The 27,031-nt window shown below is 35.6% G+C and overlaps 4 protein-coding genes across 9 annotated transcripts; all 4 read left to right on the forward strand.

The window, feature by feature from the left end:
* The first annotated feature begins 985 nt into the window (after positions 1-985).
* On the forward strand, positions 986-7,939 carry LOC105802389 (uncharacterized). Its single transcript, XM_052624227.1, has 10 exons — positions 986-1,330; positions 1,979-2,041; positions 2,151-2,245; positions 2,530-3,378; positions 3,473-3,545; positions 3,660-3,797; positions 3,881-4,672; positions 4,757-7,066; positions 7,155-7,224; positions 7,343-7,939. The coding sequence occupies exons 1-10, from the start codon at positions 1,258-1,260 to the stop codon at positions 7,770-7,772; spliced, it is 4,893 nt and encodes a 1,630-aa protein (XP_052480187.1). The 5' UTR covers positions 986-1,257; the 3' UTR covers positions 7,773-7,939.
* Positions 7,940-12,767: 4,828 nt separating this feature from the next.
* On the forward strand, positions 12,768-18,174 carry LOC105802386 (potassium transporter 4). Its single transcript, XM_012633988.2, has 9 exons — positions 12,768-13,158; positions 14,296-14,536; positions 14,647-14,889; positions 15,160-15,210; positions 15,328-15,588; positions 15,698-15,750; positions 15,827-15,941; positions 16,032-16,286; positions 16,484-18,174. Exons 1-9 carry the CDS (start codon positions 13,102-13,104, stop codon positions 17,566-17,568), a joined length of 2,361 nt encoding a protein of 786 aa, XP_012489442.1. The 5' UTR covers positions 12,768-13,101; the 3' UTR covers positions 17,569-18,174.
* A 363-nt stretch (positions 18,175-18,537) lies between these two features.
* LOC105802387 (syntaxin-22) lies at positions 18,538-23,826 on the forward strand. Of its 6 annotated transcripts, none has more exons than XM_052624228.1 (7): positions 18,538-18,676; positions 18,870-19,085; positions 19,174-19,267; positions 19,387-19,563; positions 19,612-19,694; positions 19,964-20,121; positions 20,203-21,371. In XM_052624228.1, exons 2-7 carry the CDS (start codon positions 18,898-18,900, stop codon positions 20,400-20,402), a joined length of 900 nt encoding a protein of 299 aa, XP_052480188.1. In that variant the 5' UTR covers positions 18,538-18,676; positions 18,870-18,897; the 3' UTR covers positions 20,403-21,371. The 6 variants fall into 6 exon arrangements, with proteins under 6 accessions (XP_052480188.1, XP_052480190.1, XP_052480189.1 ...); XM_052624230.1 differs by lacking the exon at positions 18,538-18,676 and adding an exon at positions 23,450-23,826 and having other exon boundaries at positions 18,769-19,085; positions 20,203-20,303; XM_052624229.1 differs by lacking the exon at positions 18,538-18,676 and having other exon boundaries at positions 18,771-19,085; positions 20,203-20,303; positions 21,159-21,371.
* A 1,401-nt stretch (positions 23,827-25,227) lies between these two features.
* On the forward strand, positions 25,228-26,474 carry LOC105800908 (uncharacterized). The gene has a single exon (XM_012632270.2). The coding sequence runs from the start codon at positions 25,379-25,381 to the stop codon at positions 26,282-26,284; it is 906 nt and encodes a 301-aa protein (XP_012487724.2). The 5' UTR covers positions 25,228-25,378; the 3' UTR covers positions 26,285-26,474.
* Positions 26,475-27,031: the final 557 nt, after the last annotated feature.

Consider the following 27,031-nt stretch of genomic DNA (forward strand, 5'->3'; position numbering starts at 1 on the left):
TGCATTTAAAACTAAGTATTAATCAAGGACGACATCAAAAGGGCAAGCATGGGCCTTGGCCTCCCAAATAGTAAAAAAAATATTTTTAGTTCTTTCAAAAGTTTTGAATTTTTAAATTAATATAATGGTTATGTTGCAATTTGACCCCTTCTAAGATAATAAATTTCTTTATAATTCCTTTTAAAATTTACAAATGATATGTTAATACAATAATAAAATTATACTTTAATCTTCTTGAAAAATATAATTCAATTTGATTTTGTAAAATAAATTTCTGACTTCGTTGTGGTGTAAATATATTATTAGTTTAGCTTGAAGAGAACTCCTTTCACAATGAAATGGTAAAATACTGTAGCAACAATAACTTTACAAATAGGAAGACTATGTTCTTATTTTTACATTTTAGAAATACTGCAGCAACATTGGTTTGACTTTATTTAGGAGCTTTAATTTCAAATGAGAAGATTTTAATTTTGTAAATTGCTCAATATCACGTTTTTTATTTTTTACATTTTTATGCAATGGCCATTTTATTTTGTTCATTTTTAAAAAGAATAATTAATTGAAGAATATATTAATCATTTAAATATTTTAAAAAGTTATAGTATTTCTTAGTTAAACAATAAATTAATATTACAATATTTATTTCTTTAAATCAAATACATTAATATTATTACAATTCCACCTAACTAAACTAAAATTATACATATTTAATTTAAATTTCTATTTCTACAAAATAATCAATTGATTATAACTTTATTCTATTTTAACGAATCCAATATGGTGTACGTAATACTATTACAATTATATAATTAAATATATTTTGATATAGTTGATGAATAATAATTAATAGAATATATTTATATAATTTACAACTACTTCTAAATTTTAAATAAAATAATATGAAATATTTTAATAAAAATATCTATTAAAAAAATTACTTCTTATGTACATATTTATCGATTTCTTTTTTCATCCCAAAAGGAAAAATCCCCATTTCAAACAAAACGCAAAAAAAAAAAAAATCGAAATCCTGGTCGTCCTTATCAAAATCAGACCCAAACCTCAAGTTTTAGAAACCCTAGCCATTTCCGCTCTTTCATTCCCTGCAAAATCATTCCCTCTTCAAACACTCTCTCTCTTTTTCAATTGAGCCATCCGATCTCTCTCTGTGTCGCCATTTTCCAGAACCTTGAACGCCGCCTTTTGCCCGCTGCGATCTCTGCCTTTTAGATTCTAACAATTTTCACAGTCTCGATGGCTGACGGAAAACTCGATCTACCTGATGATCTCATGCCCTCAAAAATCTGCTCTGACCACTTCCCTAAAGGTATTAATACATTTCCTTTTTTATTCGTTTTAGTTTTCGTTCTCCCGTTTTTTATACTACAACTTTTTACTTTTTGGATTCCGATCGCAGTGGTTTCACATTTTAATTCAATCCTCAAGGTTGTCTCAAATATTATCCATTTACTAAGTTTTTCATTATTTGACTTTGAATAGTTTAATTTATTAATTCTAAATTTCAGATTGCGTTGATGATTATTGTCCCCTAAGATGTCGTTCAATTTCGTTTAAATTCTTTCTGTTACGGCGTATTAATTTAATGGTTTTCGCCAGAAAGGAAAACAAAGGAAATTCACGATTGTTTCTATGTAAAATTATATCAGCTCAAATTGCTCCTTTCAAATTCTCCGTTGATTAGAGAAAATCACTTTAGTTAATTCTCAAAATTATTGGCAAATTTTACCTGACGACCCTGAAGTTGATATATCGTACTACAGCATGTTTTATTCTAATTATACGGAAAGATTATTCAAAGAAACGTTCATCTGTTACAATTAGAAAACTTGGCAGTTCAATCTCAAAGCAATTTTTTTGTTTTAAGGACTGCATAAAATCAAGCTTGAAAAGTGAGGTTAGACAGTTTCTACAGCTTCACCTATGCGGTACTTATCTTAGTTTCTGTTATTGCTAGATGAAGCTTGGGATAGGAACTTGGAGGAGAAAGGACTGACGGGGCTACTTGATGACAACAAAGGTAATAATATTTATCTTAATGTTGAAATCTTGTATTTTTAAAATCACAGGAAGCTCTTTCCTTGCAAGAGTTTTAACTATTTTTTTTTTTTAACTTTTGTGACCAATAGATCAACAAACTTCGGAGAGCAGCATACCTCTGTCCCCACAGTGGCTTTACTCTAAAGTAGCCGAAGCAAAGACATTAACTGTTGGAGCATCTGGGGTATGGCACTTTTATTTCTCTTATCAAATGTTTTAAGGGTGCTGGTTGCCATATGAGTGTTTAATTTGTTGGTTTCTAGTTTCATTTACTTTTCTGTAGTGGAAGTATGGGTAAGTAGTGTATATGGTTTCAAAAAAAAAGTAGCTTGATTAGATTTGAAGAAATTATTTTTATTTTCTTGGTTTATTATGCTCATCACAAATATATATTTGAGTTAGAGCTTGTGGCTATTTTTCATTTTGGTTTGTATTGTTTCAGTTTTATAATTTGTTTCCTCTTAACAGGATACAAAAACTCCGAATTTGTTGCCTCATGGAACCCCTGGCGACCCGAATCTGAAAGATAGTTGGCGTTTAGATAGTTCTCAGGACAAGAAAGAATGGAGGAGGACTGCACCTGATCTTGAAAGCAGCCGACACTGGCGTGAAGAGGAGAGGGAAACAAGCTTACTTGGTCGAAGAGATCGCAGAAAAGAAGATCGTCGCACTGATATTTCTTCAACAATGGATGTTCCTGAAAATAGGACTTTGTTGTCTTCAGAACGACGTCAAGATGTTTGTAACCGTAGTTCAGGGCATGAATCTCGAAGGGACAACAAGTGGTCTTCGAGATGGGGTCTTGAAGACAAAGAAAAGGATTCACGAAATGAGAAGAGGACTGATGCTAAGAAGGAAGATGCCCCTTCTGACAAACAAGCACTTGCCAGTGGGGGGCGCCCAGCTTCTGAGCGCGAGAATGATTCTCGTGATAAATGGAGGCCACGTCATCGGTTGGAATTTCATGCAGGTGGGTCTGCTTCTTACCGCAGTGCTCCAGGATTTGGTTTGGAGAGGGGACGAGTGGAGAGATCAAATGTGGGTTTTGCAGCAGGACGAGGAAGGCCAAATTCCAATGCAAGCCTACAAATTGGGAGGCCACAATCTGCTCCTGTTGTTGGAGCTCTTCCTGTGGATAAAAACATGACCCTTAATGCGGGTTCCTATCCAAGAGGAAAACTCCTTGACATTTACCGCAAACAAAAGACTGCTCCAAATTTTGACAACCTACCTGATGAGATGGATCATTTATCCACAGTAACACAAAAAGAAATTGTTGTGCCTTTGGCATTTGTTCCTCCTGATGCAGAGGAAAAGGTCTGAACCTTCTAGTTTGATTTATAGAATTAAAATGTACTCATCTTTATCCTTCTATATGGTTGCCTAAAATTTGCTTGCCTGATTCTTACAGGCTATCCTCAGAGATATATGGAAAGGGAAAACTATCAGCAGTGAAGTGGTCTACAACTCATTTATGGATGCAAGTAGGGATCAAATGATAGCATTGCTTCTAGTGTTTCATTTATGTTGTAACTTACCTACCTAGTAAATAATTAAGATACCTTTGACATGATAAGTTATTTGCCCTGTGATTTCAGGTGAAGGAAAAGAGTGTTTCTCAGTTAACAGGAAGGATAGTGCTGAACCTGGTGAGAAGGCTGCTGTAAACAATAATTTTGAGGGGAATCATGCTGAGACATTTTATGTGTCAGATTCACAGATGATTATGAGCAAGGGTAGGAAACTTTCGATTTTAGTTGTTGGCTATCAGCAGTCTGTTAAGGATAATATTAATGAAATTTTCTGTTTGTCATTACAGAAATGAATAGTTCAATAGAAGGTGGACAGAGATGCATGCCACCATCTGATGTAGATGTAACCAATGCTTTGGGGTCAGATAGGGAGATGGGTGGTTCCACAAATTACATGGATGAATTAAAATCTTTTGATAATCGGCAAGTAGCTGATTTGAAAATGCAAAAGGACTCTAATGTGAAGGACAATGGATCATCCATGAAATTTGGAGTGGGCGAGCTTCCGGAAGAGTCAAGTTCTCTGTTTGGTTTTTCGTCACTACAGCCTAGAGTCGGCTGTAACCTGATAAGCGTTGAGGGCAATATTGCTGCACATTCACTGGAAAGTGCTATCCCTCCTGAGGATATGAGCCTGTGTTATCTTGATCCTCAAGGGGTAATTCAGGGACCGTATTTGGGGATTGACATAATTTCATGGTTTGAGCAAGGTTATTTTGGTACAGATTTACCTGTTCGATTGGCAAATGCTCCTGATGGGTCGCCTTTCCAAGAACTTGGTGAAGTCATGCCTCACCTAAGAATGAATCCTGGTTCAGCCTCCAGTGTTAGTGCAGTTGCCAGAATGCGAGTACCTGATCGTTTTGAAGGGAGCTTGGAAGAGACCATATCTTCTTCTGCTTCTGCTTCTGCTCCTGCTCAGGGATCTGCCATTGGGCGTGAGCAGCAGCAATCTTTTTCTCCTTTTGAGCCATTTGGTACTAACTTTCAGTTAAGAGGGCCTTGTGAAAGTGGTCATTCTGAGCACCAATTTTATGAAGATCCAAACATCCATAATTTTGCTGTTGCTCAAGCTGATGGTAAGTTTAATGGGTTGCACCTACTGTTTATATTGTTAACAATTGTGTCTGTTAATGATGCCTGCCTTTCCACGTGTGATGCAGAAATCATTTTTCCAGGAAGGCCTGGAAGTGCTGGTGCTGACCCTTTGAAAGTTTCTACTGAGATGCAAGATCCTTTGCGTCACCCTGCCAGTCATTTATCCATTGCAAATGAATTTTCAAAAACCAATGCACCTCATCGAGGTGATGAGTTGCTCCCAGAGGCTTGGTCTGATGATCATAGAAGAAATGCCGTGTTTAATCCTAACATTCATCTAGGCACTACTGGTGCTAGGCCATTATCTCACAGGGACCAAGAACACAATGGTTTGGACCTGGTACAGCACTTAATGTCACAAAAGTTGCCCAATGAACCTCTTCAAGAGAAAAATAATTTCTTTCATGCCCTTCCACATTCGACCGGATTTGGTGTGGAGCACATCCATAGTTTTGATCTGATGCAGAGCAAGAATCTCAATCATCAGCAGTCAGTCCATCATTCAGCTCCCCATATGGAACATCTTTTGGAACTTCAAGTTGAACAGCAGCGGCAGTTAGAACTACAACGGCAGCAGCATCAGTTGGAGCTTCAGAAGCAGCAGCAGTTGGAGCATCAGCGGCAGCAGCAGTTGGAGCATCAGCGGCAGCAGCAGTTGGAGCATCAGCGGCAGCAGCAATTGGAGCATCAGCGGCAGCAGCAATTGGAGCTTCAGCAGCATCAACGTCTGTTGGAGCTTCAGCGGCAGCAGCAGTTGGAACTTCAGCAGCATCAACGGCAGTTGGAACTTCAGCGGCAGCAGGAGCTTCGTCACCACCAAATTGAACTGTTGCAGCAGTTGCAACAACAACATCGACAGCAGCAGAATTCTCAATCTCAACAGATTCTTCTTGATCAATTGCTGCAGCGTCAGATTTCTGATCCTGGCTATGGTCAGGACGTATTTGAAGCTGCTAGAGACATCCAACTTGATCAGGTTCAGTTACAAAGGCATCTTCGTAGTGAATTGCAGAATAATTCTCAAGCATCAAGGCACCTGGATCCATCACTGGAGCAGATCATCCAAGCAAAGGTTAACCAGGGTGCAGTCCAAGGGCAACAGGCTGATTTTTTGGATTTCATGTCGCAAGCAAAGTATGGCAACATGCTTCCTTCGGAGCATCAGCTCCGTCTTCAACGAGAGCAGTTTCAAGTGCAGCAGTTATCTAGGGCGCTGAGCCAACAATTAGGAACGGAGGAGGATAGACAACTTGCTGGTTCTTTGTCTGTAGATGAAGTTGGTCAGTTTGTTAGGAATCCTGGCATTCATCCCCAGGCTCAATCAATGGAGTTGAATGGTTCAGATCTTCACCAGAAGAGGCTTTCATCTTTTGAAGAGCAAATCAGCAATATTAAAAGGAATCATGCTTTGCGGGAGCAACAGCAGCGAGGGACTTTTGACCCCAGCCCTACAGCATTTGCCAGGTCTGCTCATTCTGCTGCTACTCCTGGGATGAAATTAGACAATGTAAATTCTCTAGATATTGCTGAACATCTCTATATGCACTCTAACAACCAACTGGGTCCATTTTCTTCTGGTAATCACTCTTTTAGCCAACAAACTTTGGGTGATGTGTACGCATCTCGTCCAGATTTAGTCTACCACTTTGGGAAAAATGAGCAGCTAGAAAATAGTTGGGCTGGAAAACAGATGCAACAATTAAATCTTGAAGCAGATTTGCAAAGAAGGGAGTCCGAAGTTGTTTCAAGCACTTGGGCATCAGCTGGAGGGATTCATGAAAAGTCTAAGAAAGCTTTAATGGACCTTCTTCACCAAAAACTTGGTATTCAATCGAGAAGGTCATCAGAAGGAGATTATCAGTATTCTACTTCATCTTCCAGAGGCAGGGAAAGCTTTTGGCCTGTTTCTGAGCCACAAGCTTCCAGTTTTCCTTTTCCTCATTTCTCGAATCAAGAAGTTCACATAAACAACTCATATCTGGAAGGCCCTCAAAATTCCAATTCAGGTGCCTTATTGCAAGATCATTTGTTTGGAGTTGCTGCTAATGGTGGTGTTAACCAGGTGGTTAACTGTGAACGATTGCCTCATAAATCCAATATGGGTTCATTTGCTGAAGATCAGTCATTGTTGTTGGGCGCTGAAGACCTGTCTTCTAGTAGTTATGCAGATGCTAGCTTAGTGTCAAAATCTGCTGTGGATAAGGAAGTGGGCGAACTGGAGGGGAAGGAGAAGAAAAATGGATCGAAAGGCATGATTTCAAGGACTGGTTCTGTGTCGGGGTTTGAGGACAATATTTTAGAGCAAGTAGAGATGCCTTTGGACTGTGCTGACCTACAAAGTATAACCCATATCCGTCATTGTTCACTTAGTACCGGTAATCTTCAAAACAAAAGTTCTCATTAAATGGCCTTCAGTGTTTTTTTTTTCTGTATGAATTAAATCATAAAAGTGAAATGGTGCAGGTGGCAATGGCAGGTTGTACGGTAATGGAATTGGATTAGAGAAATCAGTTGAAGACCGTCCTAATGATAGGTGACACGAGTGCACATCTTTTGCATGTCCCATGCCATTTTGATGGTTAACAAAGTGTTTAACCGTTAAACTCTCTTTATAAAGCCATCTAATCTAAATGTGCTCGTATTATTGATAGGTTACTGTCTGGGGTGCTGAATGGGGTTGATAAAGTTGCACAGATTTCATCATCCCATGATATGTTTTCTGATCAAAACGCAGTGCCATTTGTGAAGCAGAAAAGCCTTACAAGTCAGGCAAAGAGGACAGTAGAAACGGAGGCATCGGGCAAGAAAGATGTGAGTATGAGAAGGACCTCATCTTATAATGAGGCTGTAGTGTCTGAAGCATCATTCATGGAGATTCTTAAGAAGCCGGCTCTTCATGGGGCAGAGGTCCCCGTGTATGGCTCTGCTTTTGAGCCACCATCATCTGATGTTGCTTCACAAGCTGGACGAAGTGGCAAGAAAAAAGGGAAAAAGGGAAGACAGATTGATCCTGCCTTGCTTGGTTTTAAGGTTACAAGCAACCGCATTTTGATGGGTGAGATCCAGCGTCTTGACGATTAATTTTTCTCGTTTACACGCGCCATGTCTTGTTGTACATTTCCTGTAAATTTTTTTACTTCCTTTTTTTTGCTTTCTATAGATAATTTTTAATTTTGTATAGAATATTCGAGGTAATTAATTGATTTTTTTCCTTAAAAATAATAAAATATTTTACTTTTAGGAGGTAACAGCGTGGTTTAAGACATCTCATCTGAATGGTTAAAGAAGTCTTCTAGTTTTTGCCAAATCCTCCCTAGTTAAATCCTTACGTTTGCCCAATTTAAGGCTAAAGTATGATGGAATCTGTAATGACCCAAAAAAATCACGGGCATCGGAAAAGTACATTATCGGGCTTCCGTTTTAGTAAATTGAGTTTGAAAATAATTATTAGAAATGTTTACTAGACTTGTTGTGTGTTTAATTAGGTTTTAGATAGGTGAATTTGGCTTAATTAAAAGTAATTAGTAAAAAAGATTAAATTACAATAGAAGTGAAAGTTTAATTATAGATCAAAATAAAATAAGAGGGACTAAATAGATAAATAAGTCAATGGCTTAAGTTTAGGTGATGGAAAAATCTTAGATTTTTTTCTTGATTTATATTATAAAAATATTATAATTATATTAATATATTATAAGAAACAAATCAGATAAAGACAATTGTGTGGTGATAAAATAATACATGTGTAAAATATTTAAAATACACTTGTAATAAAATAAAACATTTTCTTATAATTTAAGTAAAAGATATTTGTGAATAAAATATTATTATATGATTATAATAATATATTATTATTATTATTATTATTAACTAATGCATAAAAGAAAACAAATGAAATAAAAGAATAGAAAAGAGAAACAGAATAGCTAAAAGAAACAGAGAGCAGACGAAAAGAAAGGAAAGGGAAAGAAAAATAAAAGGGAAAATTAGGGATTTGAAGCTTGAAGTTTAATAGGTAAGCTAAATCAAGTCCTTTTCTCATAAATTTGATGTTTTTGAATTCTAGAGTGAAATACTCTTGGATTTAAGTTGAAAATTTGAAAGTTAATAGATTTTTGAGTAGGGTTTATGTTGAATAAATGATGGAATTGAGGGTTTATTTGATAGAGTTTCTAGTTAGAGTTGATAAAAGGATTAAATTGTGAACTAAACTATAAGTTTTGAATTTTAGGGATTAAATTGAAATAAATTCGAAATTATGAAAATATGATAAAATTAGATAGTTAAATGTGAGTTTGGTAGGAAATTAAGTAGTAAAAGGTATGGATTTAGAAAGAAAAATATATAGGTTAGTTAGGATTAAATTAGAATTAAAGTAAAAGTTAGATAAAAATTTCAGCAATTAAATTGTTTTGTGCTAATGATTGTGAAATTATTTTAATTGTTCGTAGCTAATATCGAGCCTGAAGCATCGGCCCAAAAAGGAAAAGAAAAGATCGTCGATGATTAAATCCGAAGAGAATTCCGGTTTGTATTACTATAATTCAAATTATTTATTATTTGATGTTAAATTTAAATTATGTGTATGGTAAGTATATAATAAGGTCAGTAACTTTATTGAATTGAATTTGGAAATTTTAAATTGAATAAGGAAAATATGTGTTGGTATTGAAATGTGTTTTAATTAGTGAATGGAAAAAAGTATAATTGATATTGAAAATGAATTCTTGAAATAAAAGTGAAAATTAGATTCTGAAATTTATATACCCTATTAACTAGTAGGGCTGAGTCGGATATAATTGACATGCCATAGGATTTAGAAGAGTACGGGATTTATCGGCTTTGCCGATCAGGCACTTTATGTGTCGTATCTCAGGCACTTTATGTGTCGTTTCAGGCACCTTGTGTGTCGTTACAGGCACTTATGTGTCGTATACTGATCAGGTACTATGTACCGTTTTAGGCTCAATGTGCCGTACTTATGTGTTTGGGTTGGAATCCGTGTATCCGTCAAAGTCCAAATTGTTAATAGGGTGAATAATTGAAATGAGAAAATCAAATGAATTTGATTGATAGCTGTATTGAATATGAGAAAATTTTAAATTATGATTGGTGATTGAGATTGAAGAATAGCTTAATATTGTATTGTTATTGTCAAATAATGAAATTTTATGAATAAATTGATATTTAAGAAATTGGAGAGTTACATGTTTGGTAATTATAATTCTTTATTTCTATTATAATTTGAATTATGGTAATACCACTGAGTATACAATACTTAGCGTCTGATTGTTTCCGTCTTGCAGTTGAAAAGGGTCGAGTCTCGGTTCAAAGATCCGTGACAATCCCGACTCCTGCATAGAGATTTTGGTGATGTTTTCTTCCTTAAATGAAAGTGGCATGTACATAAGAATTATGATGGTTATTTTGGTATGTTATATAGTTTTGTTGTAAATTAAGATATTATGTATTTTGATGATTATATTAGTAAAATGGTAGAAGTCCTTTATGGTATTGGTATCAAATTGAAATGGCTTGATTAGTTTTATGTGTTAATTAGAAATGATAATAGGATTTTTATTAATTAAGTTGTTATGTCAATATGTCAAGTAAGATTTAAGTGTATAAATGCCTTGGTTGAAATACTGGAATTGGGTTGCTTATGTTTTGAAATTTTGCAGGGGGTTTTATGTAAAAATAAGCAGAAATGCTGCCGAAATTTTTATAAAAAAAATTGAATGGAGTAAATTAGTGAAATTTATATGTATTTATGAATTATTTTAATATGTTGGTTATTTATTTAAGAATTATTTGTAAATTGTTTGATATGTCCGGTAATGCCTCGTAATCCTGTTCCAGCGACGGTTTGGGGTTAGGGGTGTTACAGAATCAAATTAGTGTTTTTATTATTAAATGGATAAATTTAGTTTTTATATTATTAAAAAAAATTAAATAAAGTAAAATTTTAATTGAATTAATATTTATCATTTAAAAAATGACGTTTAATATTTTAATAGTTTTTCATGATTTTACAAATATGAATAAAAATTGTTATTTTTAAAGAATAAATGCCTAACTTTTTTTCAATTTTCAATTTGGTCTTATTTGATATTTTTAATTGTAAAAATATTAAGTTTATCCATTGAATGGTAGGATTAATTTAATCTAGTGCCGCTCAATGGTCGAACTATTCGCTCTATGCCTGAAGGCTTATCTGAAATTTGATAGGGTTTAGATGAAAACATTATACTTGAAAAATGATTTTACAAAAAAAATTAGGCTTTAATTATAATATGGGTTAAGCTTAAGTTCAAGTATTCATTTTCATAGTCTAAGCTTTTCTTATTTTCTAAATTAAAATAGTATATATTATTAAATATAAAATTAAAAGTAATATGAATAATTTGAATTAACGATTTATAAATATAAAGAAATTTAAACAAAATTTTAAACTCTTAGAGCTTAATAAAAATAAAATACGTTAATATATAATACTTAAAACTGAACCCGTAAAAGTAAACTTACTCATGTAGGATACATTAAAATATTTGAAGGTAGCAGCCCAGCCCTTTTCCATGTTTCCTCCCATCTTTTTATAATAATTCCGCTTTAGAAGAATATTGCTTTCTCCACTTTAAATACTTAAAATATCAGGTGTTCTTAAACTGTCAATAAAAAACCAATGAACCAATCACATGGCTCCACACGGTGTTATATTGTAAAAAAATTATATATATAAATTTTAAGAAATTATAAATACAAATATAAAAAATAGAAAGAATTTATATTGTCTTTGTTAATTATGATTAACTGTTTTTCTAAACTACTTTTTGTTAAAACAATCATCATCAACAAAGGTTATGCAAATGTAAAACCATTTCACCATTTACTTGGTGGTCAATCTCACCTGCTGCACTACCCAAAAGTTAATCTACTTGGTTGCTTATGTAAAATTCCAAAGTCTATTGAAGATTAAAGCAAATTTCCATTACAGTGTTGCATTTCATTCTATTGCAAAGGTGAAGATGGTGCTCATCGCAACCCCAAATTCCAACCGGGTTGTCTTGTCTTAAGGCAGTCCCGAAAGACCATTTGACAATCGCCGCCGTTTTCCCATCGGCCATCTCCACCATTTTCACGCAAAGAGATTATGAGCAATCAAAATTTCCACTCCAAAAAATCCATAACCACTAATACCAAACCAAACCCCCGATTCACCCCCACTGAATCTTCACCATCCCGCACCCTAAACCACCACTGCTAACACCCAACCCAAATAGCAACCAAAATTTCCACTGCAAAAACCCAAATCCTTGAAATCCATTGTCGATCCGTAGAAGGTAGAAAAAGAAAATTGAGATTCATTTGCTTGAATGGTGCTGAGGTTGGTGCTTTGGGGGTTGGCTTATCTGATGTTAAGTGCAGTGAACAAGATGGACAAAAGAAGAGAGTAAAAATAATTAATACTAATATATTTAATCTTTTTTTTAAAATAAAATTATATTATGAAATAAAAAAAACAGTTGACGTAATCTAATTCGGCATTAATTTTTTTAATTAGATTAAAAACCTTAATGTTTGGATATTTTAAATAATTAATTGGGGAAAAAGAAATTTAATTACTAAAGTAAAGATAACAATGTACTTAAAATTTCAAATTGTGAATTAAACCTATTTTCAACAGTGATTGATGTTTTTCTTAATTAAATTCACAGTAAAAAGAAAAAGAAAAAAATAATTTCAATTCAATTCGTTATTATTTATTATAAGACTCAATAATAATTAACTAAAACAATTATTTCCTAACTTAACAACTTTATAAATAAATTACATTATTATTAAAACTACATATAATAAAATGTGAAAACCAAAATCTATCAATAAAAGATGTTATCATTAAAAGTAATATTTTCTTATAAATCAAAGACAATTTTAATTATCCTATTAAAAAATATGAAAAATGATTTTATTATACCAAATAAATATGTTAATAATGTTAATGATTCATTATTCTATTATAAAAATAATATAATTAAATCGAATTTTTTTTTTCAAAAAAAAAAATGGTATTCCAATTGGGAAGGGTCGGTTAGTCCGTTGCCGTTGGGGAAGGAAACTGGGAAAGCGCTCAATCCAAAACCGGAATTGAAGGGTTTGAAAGTTGAAACTCTCTTCTCCTTCTTCAACACTCACCACGCTATGCCTGGGATTATTTTTCATTTTTATTAATAAAAAAAATGGTCAAATAAGGTCAAAAAGGAAAATGAATGAAACCAAAATTCGGGAGTGTTGTGTTCAATAACAAATCATTCGTTCTTCCGCTCCAGCCTTACAGTTGAATCAATTACCCCTTTCATTCTCACTATTATTAAAATCCAGTGTCTCCGGTTCTGAGTCCGCTTGCTTTCCAATGGAACTAGATTCTGCACTCACGACTCCACCTACTCCTCCACGAAATCTTTTTCCGGTTAGCCTTTATTTTTTTTTTTGTCTGATCTGCAATTTTCGTTTTGGATTCGTAATCTGCTTTTTGTTTCCGGTTCTTTTGTGTATATTACCCCGCCTTGTAATAAATTTGCATCCTGGTTCTACCGTAAAAGAAGCTGATTCGTTCAACAAATCAGTCACACTTTTTTTTCTGCTTTTCCTAACATTTCTTCGGATGATTTTCGCCTTACTTTGCCTTCCATGCCATGCATTTGTTCTTCCAACCAAAAAAAAAAATTCAGTGACAATGCAGAACGATAGCTTGAGATTACGTAAAAGTTAATTATAGTAAAAAGAAAAAATTATATGTGTTATAAATATCTTATTAGAATGCAGAAGCATATTAAAATTATCCGAAAATTATTCATTTATATAAATTGAAATAATTGAACATAAAATGATACAAAATAAGTGTCTACTCTTCACTGAAAAAACAAATCCTAAAGGTCTAATTATGCCTCCAGTCCTTGTCTCTAAGAACTTTTGAAGTTTAGTATCTTTACTTTTAATTTCAGAAATTTAGCCTTTTATTTGTTTAATTTAAAATTAAAATTCAATTGATAAAACCTTTGTTAAATCTAAATATGTATTATTGATTATATTTTAGTATTTAAACTAAACCTTTCAATTTTAAATTACCATATATTCTAATTTAAAGAAAATCCATTAATAGTACAATCAATTGAAATGGAATTACTAAAGTTTTAGCCTGCTATCTCATGGCACCAGTGTCATCAAATGGCAGCTACAAATTCATACTCCTGAGAACAAGGACAAATCCCGACTACTACCATGATTCCAAATTTACATGCTGATCAGTGCAGCTTAATCATGTATCTATCTCAATTATTTACGGAACAACTTCTTAAAAACCAATATAAGTGCATAGCATCAATTTGGAGGATGCATATAACTTTGCTGTTAATTCCAGATAATATTGGAATACTTTCCTCAATCTGTTTTTCTAAAAAAGAATTAGATATACCTTTTCCACTTAATAATTTCTGTATTGACCATGCCTGAGTTTTATAGAGGTATAGTTTTAGGGATGTTTTGACATTAATCATGGGATGTTTGGCAACTGTAAATTAATTAAGTACCTGTATCGCTTTCGCAGCTTACGTGGGTCAATCTCTCCGGAAATCTAATATTAGCATATCAGAGCTTGGGGGTGGTGTATGGAGACCTTAGCACTTCACCTCTTTATGTTTACACAAGCACTTTGATTGGGAATTTGGAGGATCATCAGAATGAAGAAGCAATATTTGGAGCATGTTCCTTGATTTTTTGGACCCTTACATTGATACCCCTTTGTAAATATGTGTTTATCTTGCTAGCTGCTGATGATAATGGTGAAGGTGTGTGGTGAATCATAAAACTTCATAATGTATATTACTCTTTAATAAAATCAAATTATACACACCCTTTGGCTAACCATTTGCAAGCTGATGTAAGGAATTCTGGTCAGGAGGAACTTTTGCTCTGTACTCGCTGCTCTGTAGGCACGCAAATTTTAGCTTGCTTCCAAATCAGCAAGCATCTGATGAAGAGCTCTCAGCCTACAGATATGGCCCCTCAACGCATTCCAATGTTTCCTTGTTGAAGCGATTTTTGGAGAAGCAAAAGAGGCCAAGGACAGGCCTTCTTATTGTGGTACTCTTTGGTGCTTCTATGGTCATTGGTGATGGCGTGCTCACTTCAGCAATAGCAGGTATATATTAATTTGCATAGCTTGCTTTGATCTTTCTGGCTGTCGGTTAATTTTCCTTGCTGGAATTTCCCTTGTATTGCATGTGGGAAAATAAGCAAAAATTGTTGGTTCAATCATTTGTTCATATGATTGTGAATGAAGGTTGTGAACTTTAGAAGAAATCCCTATGAATAGCTCTGCTGATTGCAGCATGACAAGAAAATCCAAGGTTGTGTTAATGGATCTCTTTCTCCGTGGCTAAGGGGTTAAATGTTTTCTTTACATTTGCAGTGATGTCATCGTTGCCTGGGCTACAATATTCTGGAAAGAAATTAACTAAAGGTAATTCAGCTCTCTAATTTGGTTTTCTTTCAACTTTAGTTTTAAATTGTGGGTTTACAATTAATTCCTTCTTTTTTTTCCGTAGGACTTAATAATTATGCTTTCTTTTGATACTAGGCGCACTCCTCTTGCTTGCTTGTGTCATATTGATTAGCCTATTTGCTCTGCAGCATATTGGCACGCACAAGGTAGCTTTTATGTTTGCTCCGATTGTGATGTTGTGGCTGATATCAATTTTTTGTATTGGCTTGTACAACATAATACATTGGAACCCAAAAGTTGTTTCTGCCATTTATCCCTATTATATTATCAAGTTCTTCAGAGAGACTGGTAGAGATGGCTGGATTTCTCTTGGAGGGATCCTTCTATCAATAACCGGTAGGTTAGATCTTGATACCAATTCTTATTTCAATTGACTATGTTAGTTTGTTAATATAATGGTTGCTGGTTTCAATGTTGATCATGAGCACATTTTTTCTCTCGCCAGGTACTGAAGCTATGTACGCAGACCTTGGTCATTTCACTGCTGTATCTATCAGGGTGAGTGTGTAACTAACTCTTCCTTTTTGTTCATATATTCGTAAGTTGGAAACTTATAATATTACTGTCTGTGCAGCTTGCATTTGTATTTGCAATATACCCGTGTTTGGTTGTACAATACATGGGTCAGGCTGCGTTCTTGTCAAGAAACCTCCATTCGATTCCTAACAGCTTCTTCGAATCTATTCCCGGTTAGTATGATCTAGGACCAACTGTACACAGCTTCTAAACATTGTTATAAATTTAGGTTTGTGTAACTTTTTTCGTTTTTATCTTTGCAGATCCCGTTTTTTGGCCAATCTTTGTAGTCACCACCCTTTCAGCTGTTGTTGGAAGTCAGGCTACTATAACTGCCACTTTTTCTGTAATCAAACAATGCCAGGCCCTTGGTTGCTTTCCTCGAGTCAAAATTGTTCACACCTCAAAACATATATATGGCCAGATCTACATCCCTGAAATAAACTGGATGCTCATGATCCTTACTCTTTCCATCACTATTGGATTTCAAGATACAACTTTAATCGGAAATGCTTATGGTAATATGTGAAGAACAATTTTATAGTATTTTTGAGATTTTTTTCAATGATGCTTTGTACTAATTTATTATGGCAACAGAGATAGACTGTGATTATAGTTGTAGATCACATAGTTGAGGTTCTAGAGATGGTTCCTTACTACTTGCATCTACTCTCCTGTCTTGTCTTTGGTTAGGATGTTTGGTTTTGATTTTCAGGACTTGCAACTGCTACGTTGATGTTCATTACAACTTTTCTCGTGGCGCTTGTGATAACCTTTGTTTGGCAGAAAAGCATTTGGATTTCTGGAATGTTCCTTCTGTTCTTCGGGATTATCGAAGGGGCTTACTTATCAGCAGCACTGATGAAAGTGCCACAAGGAGGATGGGTGCCTCTTGTGCTCTCCTTCATATTTATGATGATTATGTACATTTGGCATTATGGGATGTGCTTGAAGTACAACTTTGACATGCACAACAAAGTACCATTGCAATGGTTGCTTGGCTTGGGTCCTAGCCTTGGTATTGTTCGTGTGCCCGGGATAGGCCTCATATACACAGAATTGGCAACGGGAATCCCTGCAATCTTCTCCCACTTTGTTACGAACCTCCCTGCGTTCCATAAGGTGTTAGTTTTTATTTGTGTAAAGTCAGTTCCAGTCCCATATGTATCATCAGATGAACGCTTTGTTGTTGGTCGGGTTTGCCCCAGGCCATACCGTATGTATAGGTGTATTGTGAGGTACGGGTACAAAGATATCCAGCGAGATGATGGGGATTTCGAGAACCAGCTTATACAAAGCCTAGCAGAGTTCATCCATATGGAAGCTGGAGAACCAGAGTTCTGTACTTCCGAGGGGTCATTCGATGGGAGGATGATGGTTACACGTTCAAGCAGCATCCAATCAGGCTCAACCATAATAGCTACTGAGATAGAGGATTGCAGTGAGAGTAGCTCCGTCCAAAGCAGCAAATCCTCGGCCCTACTCAGCTTGCGATCTGTTTACGATGACGAGAATCCACCAGTTAGGAAGCAGCACATAAGATTCCATCTGCCAGCAAATCAAATTATGGATAGTGCCATTCGGGAAGAGCTGATGGATTTGATTGTGGCAAAGGAAGCAGGGTTTGCATATATAATGGGTCACTCTTATGTAAAGGCCAGGAGAAGCTCATCATGTTTTAAAAAGTTTGTCATTGACGTGGGGTATACGTTTCTCCGAAAGAACTGCAGGGGCCCTTCCGTAGATCTAAACATTCCTCACATCAATCTCATTGAAGTCGGAATGACATATTATGTGTAGTCATCCAATCAGTTTATCATTCATTTCAGAAGAATCTGTATGGCTACATGTTGAGCTAGCCTCGTTCCCTTTTGGTAGGAACATCAAGGCACATTGTATTCCCAGGGTTGGGTCGGTCTTTTACATACAGTACTTTCTTACTCACCCTTTTTTTCCCCTTCATATACATAGCTAAATGACATATTCAGTCATTACTATTATTATTCACCTGATGAGTTAATAACATTTCTTTGAGATACGGAATTTTTAAAGTATTTGACTAGTACTCACCTTTTTTATTTGTTTGCTTGTTTTAATTTTATTTTTATGTTGGCAAAGTGAAGGCAGAGCAGGACATGGAAATGAAGGGCTTTGGAAGAAAACTAGTTAGTGATTGTGTGTCTGAGAGGGTTTTTCATCCTCGAAATATACTGCTTTAGACATTGCAGCAAATCACATCTTTCATGAGCACACAAGACATATCCAAATAGTTGGAGGGAAGTCTTAAGATAGATGTTTACTCTCCATGATAGTGCAAATCAAAATCCCACACAAAGTAGATTATTTGTGTTTGTTTTTTGCTTTGTTCTTAGATTAGGCTGAATTGATTCGTATTTCTTGTATATATATTTGACTCTTTGTGAATAATATCACATCTTCCAGCCAATTCTAGTTTCTTACTCTCTTTTGTTTTAAGACCATGATCGGTAGAACTTCATGGTTCACTTCCCGCTTTCATTAATATTAGACATGTTTATTATAGGTTGTGGGATATTTGCTTGCCACCATCTGCACCTAGGCACTCCAGTTTTTTTTAGAAATAACCCCATCATATATGAATTGACCCTTTGTTTAACTCACATGAGGATGAAGAACAAGGAAAGAAAGCAACAGGCCATTTATAGATTACTTGGGTTCTGCTTAAATGGGATCGGATATCTTTGTTTTGCCTGCAACTGCAAGTGTTTGATTGTCACCGTTGGGTGTATTTTATATTATGTCCACAAATAAAGAAAGCAGGTAGCGAGCAAAGCCAATGGGAGGGCAAAGCCGAGTGCCGTTGACTGGTTGGTGCTCGGTGCCATTGCCACTGGAAATGAGCCGTTGACTGGTACTTGGTAGTTGACTGGTAATTTATTATTACAGTATTACAATTTACAGTGGCTAGCTATAGAATCAGCTAATTAACTTTTAGCCTGCTACCTAATTTTTGAGAGTCTTATTAAATAAAAGGAGGTTCTGGATTTATTTCTCTTCTCAAATCTATAACTGAAACACAAACTGTATCTCTCGCTGTAGTGTTTTTTTTGCTCTGGGTGTAGGAAGTGGAACCCCAAAGGAAAGCCAAACATGAGCTTCCAAGACGTTCAAACTGGTGGTGGTGCTCGTTCCTCATCTTCATCATACATGGCGTCCAAGAGCCCCTCACAAGCTGTGGCAGCTGGTATCTTCCAGATCAACACTGCCGTTGCTGCTTTCCGTCGCCTCGTGGATGCCATCGGCACCGCCAAGGATACTCCCGATCATCGCCTAAAACTGTCTCTTTCTTCTCATCTTTTCTTATGTCTAAGAGTAATCTATTAAATATGCATCCTTCTCACTGAGTTGCAAATTTCTGATCGATAGGCACAATACCAGGCAAAGGATACTGCAACTAGTGAAGGAAACTTCCGCTAAGCTCAAGGCTTTGACTGAACCCGATCATGACCCTACTGTCAATGTATCTTTCCTTTCTCTCTAATACCCTTTTTTACATGCTTAATTCATTTTCAGATTTCAGTTTAATTATCACATAGTGTTGTAATTTTGTAACAAAATTTCATAAAATACCACATCCAGCCAAGTAAAAAGGTAGAAGATGCAAAGCTGGCTAGAGATTTTCAGAACACGCTCCAAGAGTTCCAGAAAGTTCAGCAACTGGCCTCTGAACGCGAGTCTACTTACTCTCCTGCACCCCCTCCACCCTCCTTGCCCGCAACGTATCAGTCTTTCACATTTAACACCATCTATGTATATGTATGTATGTATGTATGTATGTATGTATGTATTTGAGGTCTTTTATAGATTGGATGCTTTCGATGCAGCAGCTCTGGCTCCGATGAGTCGTTGCCTCAAGAGAAACAACGTTTACTTATGGAACAGAGAAGGTGAGTTCAGTTCATCGTTTCCTTTTCTCCCTCAAACCCTTTTGTCACTTTTCCTTTTTCCTCACCTGTCATGCATAGAACATCAATAGCTTTAAACCCATCCTTGAAATGATTGTACTTGATATAACCATTAGTTATATTTTTGGCTCTCTCTTTTCTTAGTGGGACATTGATGTTTCATACAATTTTGCCATGGTTTGTTGTTGTTGTTGCAAAGGGTTGCAAGAGCCCCTTTTATTTATGATCCATATTCCTCTGAAAATGTGCAGGCAAGAAGTAATTTTGCTGGATAATGAAATTGGCTTCAACGAAGCTATGATTGATGAAAGAGAACAGGGTATCAGAGAAGTAGAGGAGCAAATAGGACAAGTAAATGAAATATTTAAGGACCTTGCTGTTCTTGCCCACGAGCAGGGTGTGGTCATTGGTAAGATGCCAAATACCCCCATTGAGATAGACTATTCATTTATGCATCTTGATTTATCATCTGATTGTTTCAACATAACAGATGACATTTCATCAAACATAGATGCTTCCTCTGTTTCAACAACCCAGGCTAGAGGTCAACTAGCCAAGGCTTCCAAAAGTGTTAAACCTCGAACCTCATGGGTAAGCCGTAAACTGTTGATTTCTAGACTTTTATTAGACATGAAATGTTTGATATTTGTAGTTGAAATTTTGGTGAGGAAATGTGATTTGCAAAGATAGTTTCAACTTTCCGATCCATTCACTGTATGCTTGCTTTGATGATAGAGAAAAAATTGCAAATAAACTTGAGTAACCAGTGTAGATGAAGAAGATAAGATATTAGGGGTACTGCTGTCGTTGGAAGAGGGTCATGAATTACTTATGTTGAAGACTTGTAATTGCTGCATGTAAGAGTCTGGTTAATGAGGGTAAAAGTAATATGAAGGCTCTTGTGAATTAGTAGTCAGATTGCATTTTGTCCCTTCTACTAAAAGAATAAACAAATTAGTCACTTTACGTTAGTTCAAAGAGCAAATTGGTCCTTTTTGTTAAAAATTTCATCCATTTCTACTATTGAAAACTAGTACTTGTACGTTAGTATGATGTACACGTGGCATACAGAAGGACCAATTTGCTCTTTGATCCAACGTACAGGGACTAATTTGCCTATTTTTTAGTAAAAGGGGCAAAATACAATCCGACTTTTAGTACAAGGGCCTCCATGGTACTTTTACCAGTTAATGAGATAGTGCTGGCTAGTTCATAAACTTGCTGCTGTGAACTGCAATAACAGATTAAGTCATAGCTGTAGTCCCATGCACAAGGAGTAGGAATATGAAATGCTTCTAGATGGAGCTCTCTGAGAAGTAAAAGATGCAGCTTTAAATATGTTTGAAAGATTTATTAGTGCAATATGGTCTGGTGAAACATATTTCCTTAACCTTTGTACGAATCGAGTATATGTATGTATGACATCTCTTGTTTTTGGGTTGGCAGTGCTGGTGGGTGCTGGTAATTTTAGTGGTGCTACTGGTAATCTTTCTCCTTATTCTTATCATATAGATCCTATGAAATTATTATCACTATAGGGAGTGCAATACAGGGTTTGTATGTCATTATATATATTCCTTTCCGGTTGGTGTGAAATCCAGGTGCAAGTTTTTTGTTTGGGCGCTTGAGATTATTTAATAATATAAAATGTTTGAGAAATATGGTGAAGAGTATCTTTGGAAGCAGTATTCGATATATTTCAATTATCATTGTGATTTAGAGGTGTTCATGTGCCGGGCGGACCGGCCCGGCCCGACGGCCCGCCCGAAATATAGGAGGGTTTGGGTAAAAATATAGGCCCGAAATATGGGCTTGGGCAAAAAAACGAGGCCCGATTAAAAAAACGGGCCGGGCCTTGGGCACCACTTTTTTGGCCCGGGCCCGGCCCGGCCCGGCCCGAATAATAAATATTTTTATTTTTTATTTTTTAACTTTAAAATACTTTTAAAATACTTTTTTTTAATTTTTTTAATTTTAAATTTTTTTAAAATACTTTTTTTAATTTTTTTAATTTTAAAATACTTTTAAAATACTTTTTTTAATTTTTATTTTAATTTTTAAAATAAATTTTTGGTATTTATTTTAAAAACGGGCCGGGCGGGGCGGGGCCCGGGCTTATGAATTTTTTCCCGGGCCGGGCCTGGGTAAAATTCTAGGCCTATATTTCGGGCCGGGCCAAAATTTTTTCTGGGCCCGGCCCGGCCCATGAACACCTCTATTGTGATTATGTTTGGAATAATTATTTTTAATTATAGTCATTTACAATTATGACGATACTTGTTATTTTAACTTCGAGGAAAAGAAAAAAGAAAAAACTTCGGGGCGCTTCACAGGTTAATACATTATATTACAAAGGATTAGTTAGTTAATCTTGGATCTTTTGAACATTATTAAAAATAATGTGATAATTGTGCCTTAAATAATTAAAATGTATTAAGATTATTACCTCTTGATTTTTCATTAAATATTTGACTCGATATCTATTTCAACACTTTAGTTCTATAAATAAACAAGGGTAAAATTACTTATGAAAGTCCTTTAGATTAAATAGACGATCTATTTAATCATTATACTGAATCAAATAAATTCAGATTAAAACAGAATTAAACTTTCTTGTTTTTAAAACTGACAAGAAAATTGTATTTTTTTCATTTGCAAATTAAGTCTAAACAAAATATTTCATTTGCAAAACAATAAATGATTTTAACATATAATTGTACAATTTTTTAAATAGTAAATATTAATTAAGTTTGAATTTGACATTATTTGATTTTTTTTAAGGATAAATTACATCAACAGTCACTTAACTTTTAAAAAACAACAAATTAGTCCAAGTAACCATTTTCCGTTATGTTTGTAACGAAAAGTTGACCTGTCATTTAACTGGCCATGTTGGCATCCTAGTTGTCCTTTAAATAACCCTAAGAAGAAAAGGAGAAAAAGAAAAAGAAATCCAGCTTGAAATAAACATCCCCGCCTCTCATCTAACTCGAGTTGCTCCCCCCCTTTGACAGTTAAAGTAGCTCGCTTCAAGAAGTAAGATCATATCATAAGGGAAGGTATGTTACGAGCAGAAGTTCTCTTTCTAGTGGAAGTAAGAGTAGCAAAGTTGGGACCGCATATAATAGGGAAAAAATGGAGATACCCTAGCTATAGTCATTTTGTTGCTCCAAGGTGGAGCCACTATCCAGTTCGCTGTTGCTCCTTTAAATCTTTGTGTCTCAGGTGGAGCCACTACCTAGTTGTCCTTGGAATCTTTGAATCTTTACCCCTTTTTTTTGCTTCTCTTCTTCTCCTCTCTCTTTCTTTTTTTTCTTAACTCTAGTTGTCGCAATTCATAGCTTTTTCTGACCAACCGTCATCACCAAATGGCTCCTCTTTGTTTCTTCTGAAATCTCACTTCAAATTTCTCAATAGGCCTTTTTAAATACTGAGATTAAGACCTCAAGGCTTCAATGGATCTTCGGATCACCACCATATTTTGGCCACAACTTTTCTTCGACCAACCATGCCTCTTGACAGCTTAAATCATCAAACTGGTAGCTCGAGTTCTCCAACCCATAAAACCCGAAATTAGTGTGGGTTTCTTCTCTTTTGATTCTCTTTCTTTTTTAGTTTTTTTTTATTTCTCTCTTTTGATGCAAGCCAATTGTTCTATTTTTGCCTGTTTGATTTTGGATGCTTGCTATTTGGTAATTTTGTTTTTGGTTGGGATTTTACATGTCTTGAATGTTTAGGGGTTGGAATTTGGTGGTTATGGCGGTGGTGTCTTGGCAAAAGAATGACCATGAGTGATGCTGGTATGGTGATTAAATGATAGTGGGCTTGTGAAGGTGACCAACGTCGAGGGTGGTGGTGAGAGAGCCAAGAGGGATGAAGAAAAATGGTGAAAAAGCCCCCCCCCTTCTCTTTCTATTTTTGCTGTTTAATGGTGGTATATGAGAGGGATGAGTGGAAAATGTCCAATGTGGCAAATTAACTACCACATCACTTGTCCAGTTAATGGGTGACTGCTTTGTCGCTTTTCGATAATGTTAGTGACCGATTTATTATTTTTTAAAAGTTAAGTGACTGAATTGAAAGTTAAGTAACTGTATTGTCATTTAGATTAAAATTGAGCGAATGTTGTAATATTTTTTTAATAATACAAAATTAAATTAATTCACCCTACACAAGTATCGATAAAAGTTAAGTAAGACAAACAGAAATTCATGAAGGCAACATCCATAAATATAATGCATTCATTCGTCTTCAACCTGTCGTAATGCCCGTGTATTTGCTTTACAACACACAATTTCCCGTTGCTTCTAACGCTACTGTCAATGTCAGCCATGGTTGGTGCTACTAGGTTCCATTCAACCCATCGCTGCTGCTGCTTCGATAAATACAATTTTCAAGAAAAGGAGACCATAAATTCTGTTCTAAAACTGTTCCTAATTGGTAGTGTAATAGAATTATTAGATTAGAAATCAGAAACAATTGGCAAAGAAAAAAAAATAGTTGCCCAAGTTGGTGGCTGGTGTGATGCGGCCAATACAAATATTAGTCTTTTAAGTCTTAAGGGTAAACTACTAAAATAGTCACTTTTGTTTATCTCAAGTTACATTTTAATCACTTATATTTAAAATGTTATGTTTTAGTCACTTGCATTAATGTGTTGTAACATTTTAGTCACTAAACCGTTAATTACCGTTAACGATATAATGGTAAGCTAACGTGACAAGTTAAATTATCATTTTAAACAAAAAATTTAGATTAAATTATATAATTAGTCCCCATGTATCTTCGTTTTAAGCAATTTAATTTTTTTTTCTTTTATGTTCTTTTAACTTCTTTTTTCTTCTATATTTTCCATGCTCTTCTCTCTTTATTTTTCTCCCTTCTTCATCTCTATTTTCTACATAATTAATTCAAAGAAATGAGATTTCAAACATGAGGAATTTGCAATTCATATCAAACAGTCAACTAAAGGTTACTTGTTAATGCGTAGCATTTAACCATATGATGGATTTTAAGGGCTTGGTTGCACGAAAATCATATGAGATAGTTATTGAAACCGTCATTGGAATACGTGGAAGGAGAAGGGAACATAAAAGAAAAAAAAGTTAAAAAAACATAAAAGAGATGGAGAAAGGAAGAAAATAGAGGGAGAAGTAGAAGCGAATGAAAAATAAAGAAAAAAATTAAAAGAATATAAAAGAAAAAAATAAATTACTCAAAATGAAAAAAAAATATGGGGATCAATTGTACAATTTAACCTAAAATTTTTGTTTAAAATGATGATTTAACGTGTTATGTCAGCTTACGGTTACACCATTAACGATAATTAACGGCTTAGTGACAAATGTTACAACATGATAATATAAGTGACTAAAACGTAACATTTCAAGCATAAGTGGCTAAAATGTAACCTGGGATAAACAAAAAAGACTATTTTGGTAGTTTACCCTAATCTTAATTGAATATATAAAAAATAAAATAAAAAGAAAGTGGCGAGCGAAGCCCAATAAAAAAATGAAATCCAAATCCAAAAGGAAACTAAACAAAGTTCGGTCAACCAACCTCCGAAAGCGAAAAATCAAATCAGCGACAATCCACTGGCACTCCCTCCTCCCCCCGACTGATCGTTGCCGAGGATTGGCTTTAATTGATTTGTTTGTTCATCCATGGCGGGCATAATATACCAGCTAATAGCCTCCTCCACGCTTCTCTCTCTGGGTCTTTACCATCTCATCTGCACCACCCGTAACTTCCTTAAATCCCCACAATCCTACTCCGCCAAGCCTTTTTACCCATTCCCTTTCTCCTCCAATCTCCGCCTCAAGCACCTTCCCCTCTACCTTCTCATGCTCTGCCTTTTCATTGCATTTCTCCACCAATCTTTCATCTCCTCCGACCCCGATCCCCTAGTCAAGGGCCGCACACCCGTCTACCACTTCATCACCCTCAACTCCGCTGCCGTTTTGTTCCTCTTCCTCATCCTTTCCCTTTCTTTCTTCCTCTCCGAATCCACCTCCCTCCTCCCCCTCCCTCCCGATCTCTTCTTCGCCTTTGCCTCCGCTATCTTCTTCCTCCACTACTCCGTCTCCGACGGTGCCGCCTCCGTCCAGACCTCTGATCTCCAAGCCAAATGTGATTCTTTGTCCGCCCGTGTTTCCGCTTTGGCTTCCTTGATGTGCCTCATCCTGGCTTGCCAACCCAAGCTTTTTATAGCTGAGGTCGGTTTGGGGGCGTCTCTTTGCCTCCAGGGGCTGTGGGTGCTGCAGACGGGGCTTTCACTCTACGTTGAAGCCTTTATACCCGAAGGCTGCCATAAGCTGCTGGACGTTGTGAGCGGTGTGGAGGGATCTACCAAATGCGACCTCGACGAATCCCGGCTCAGGGCTGTGGCCATTCTGGATCTGGTGTTCGTGGTTCATGTCATGTTTGTCATCATCTTTGTGATGCTCACTTACGCCGTTGTTGCTAAGAGTGTTGGGGTTAGGAGACCGGGATCATACGAGCCCTTGCCTGCCAATGCTTCTGATTCTAACCATATTCAGATGAAGGCTTTGGCTGGCACCCAAGCCTGATTTTTTTCCCCTTCCTCTGCGCTCTATCTTTTTGTCCCCCTTTTCTTAATGAACTGTCAGTTTAATTCTTGTTGTTGTGGCATTCATTTTAAGGATTATTAAGTATATCAAAGTTTTTTTGTTAACTTAATCACACTCTGTAATCTGTGGCTGCTTTCTGTGTATAGAATATCTTTTCAATCTTTATCTACTTTATGAGTTTGCTGGTAGATTTATATATATATATATATATATATATATCTGTTGCTGAATTCTGCATTCAGTTGTGGTGGTATGGCAGATAAAGACGACCGGCTTTTCATTACATATTTGGTCATTGGACCCAAAATTTTGACTTCACTAGTGTTTATGAGAAAGTTCATTTGATTAGAAAAATCAGTCCAATGTTTGATAGCATGAAGTCTGAAGAATGAAAAAGAAGCTGCTGAAAGTAGGAAACCTTTCTTTATTTGTGTTACTTGTTGAGATTCCTACAGTATGGTAAAGTTGGATTTTTTTTTTTTTAGGCTGTCTATGTTCCCATGTTTTTAGAATCTTTAGCTGAAGTCCGTACAATAATCCCATGTCTTTTAGGCTCATATTTGGTATACCTGTCTGGAAGAGAGCATTTTTTTTTTCAATGATTCTCTGCCATATGAAGTTACGGTTCACATACAAGGAGAATATGGCTTCTTTTAAAAATTCAATTGATGTTACTCTCTCTTTAACACCTATACTTGGCGCAGTTGATTTTGTTTTGACTGGTTT

This window comes from Gossypium raimondii, chromosome 11 (genome assembly GCF_025698545.1).
Source record: "Gossypium raimondii isolate GPD5lz chromosome 11, ASM2569854v1, whole genome shotgun sequence".
NCBI lineage: Eukaryota > Viridiplantae > Streptophyta > Magnoliopsida > Malvales > Malvaceae > Gossypium > Gossypium raimondii.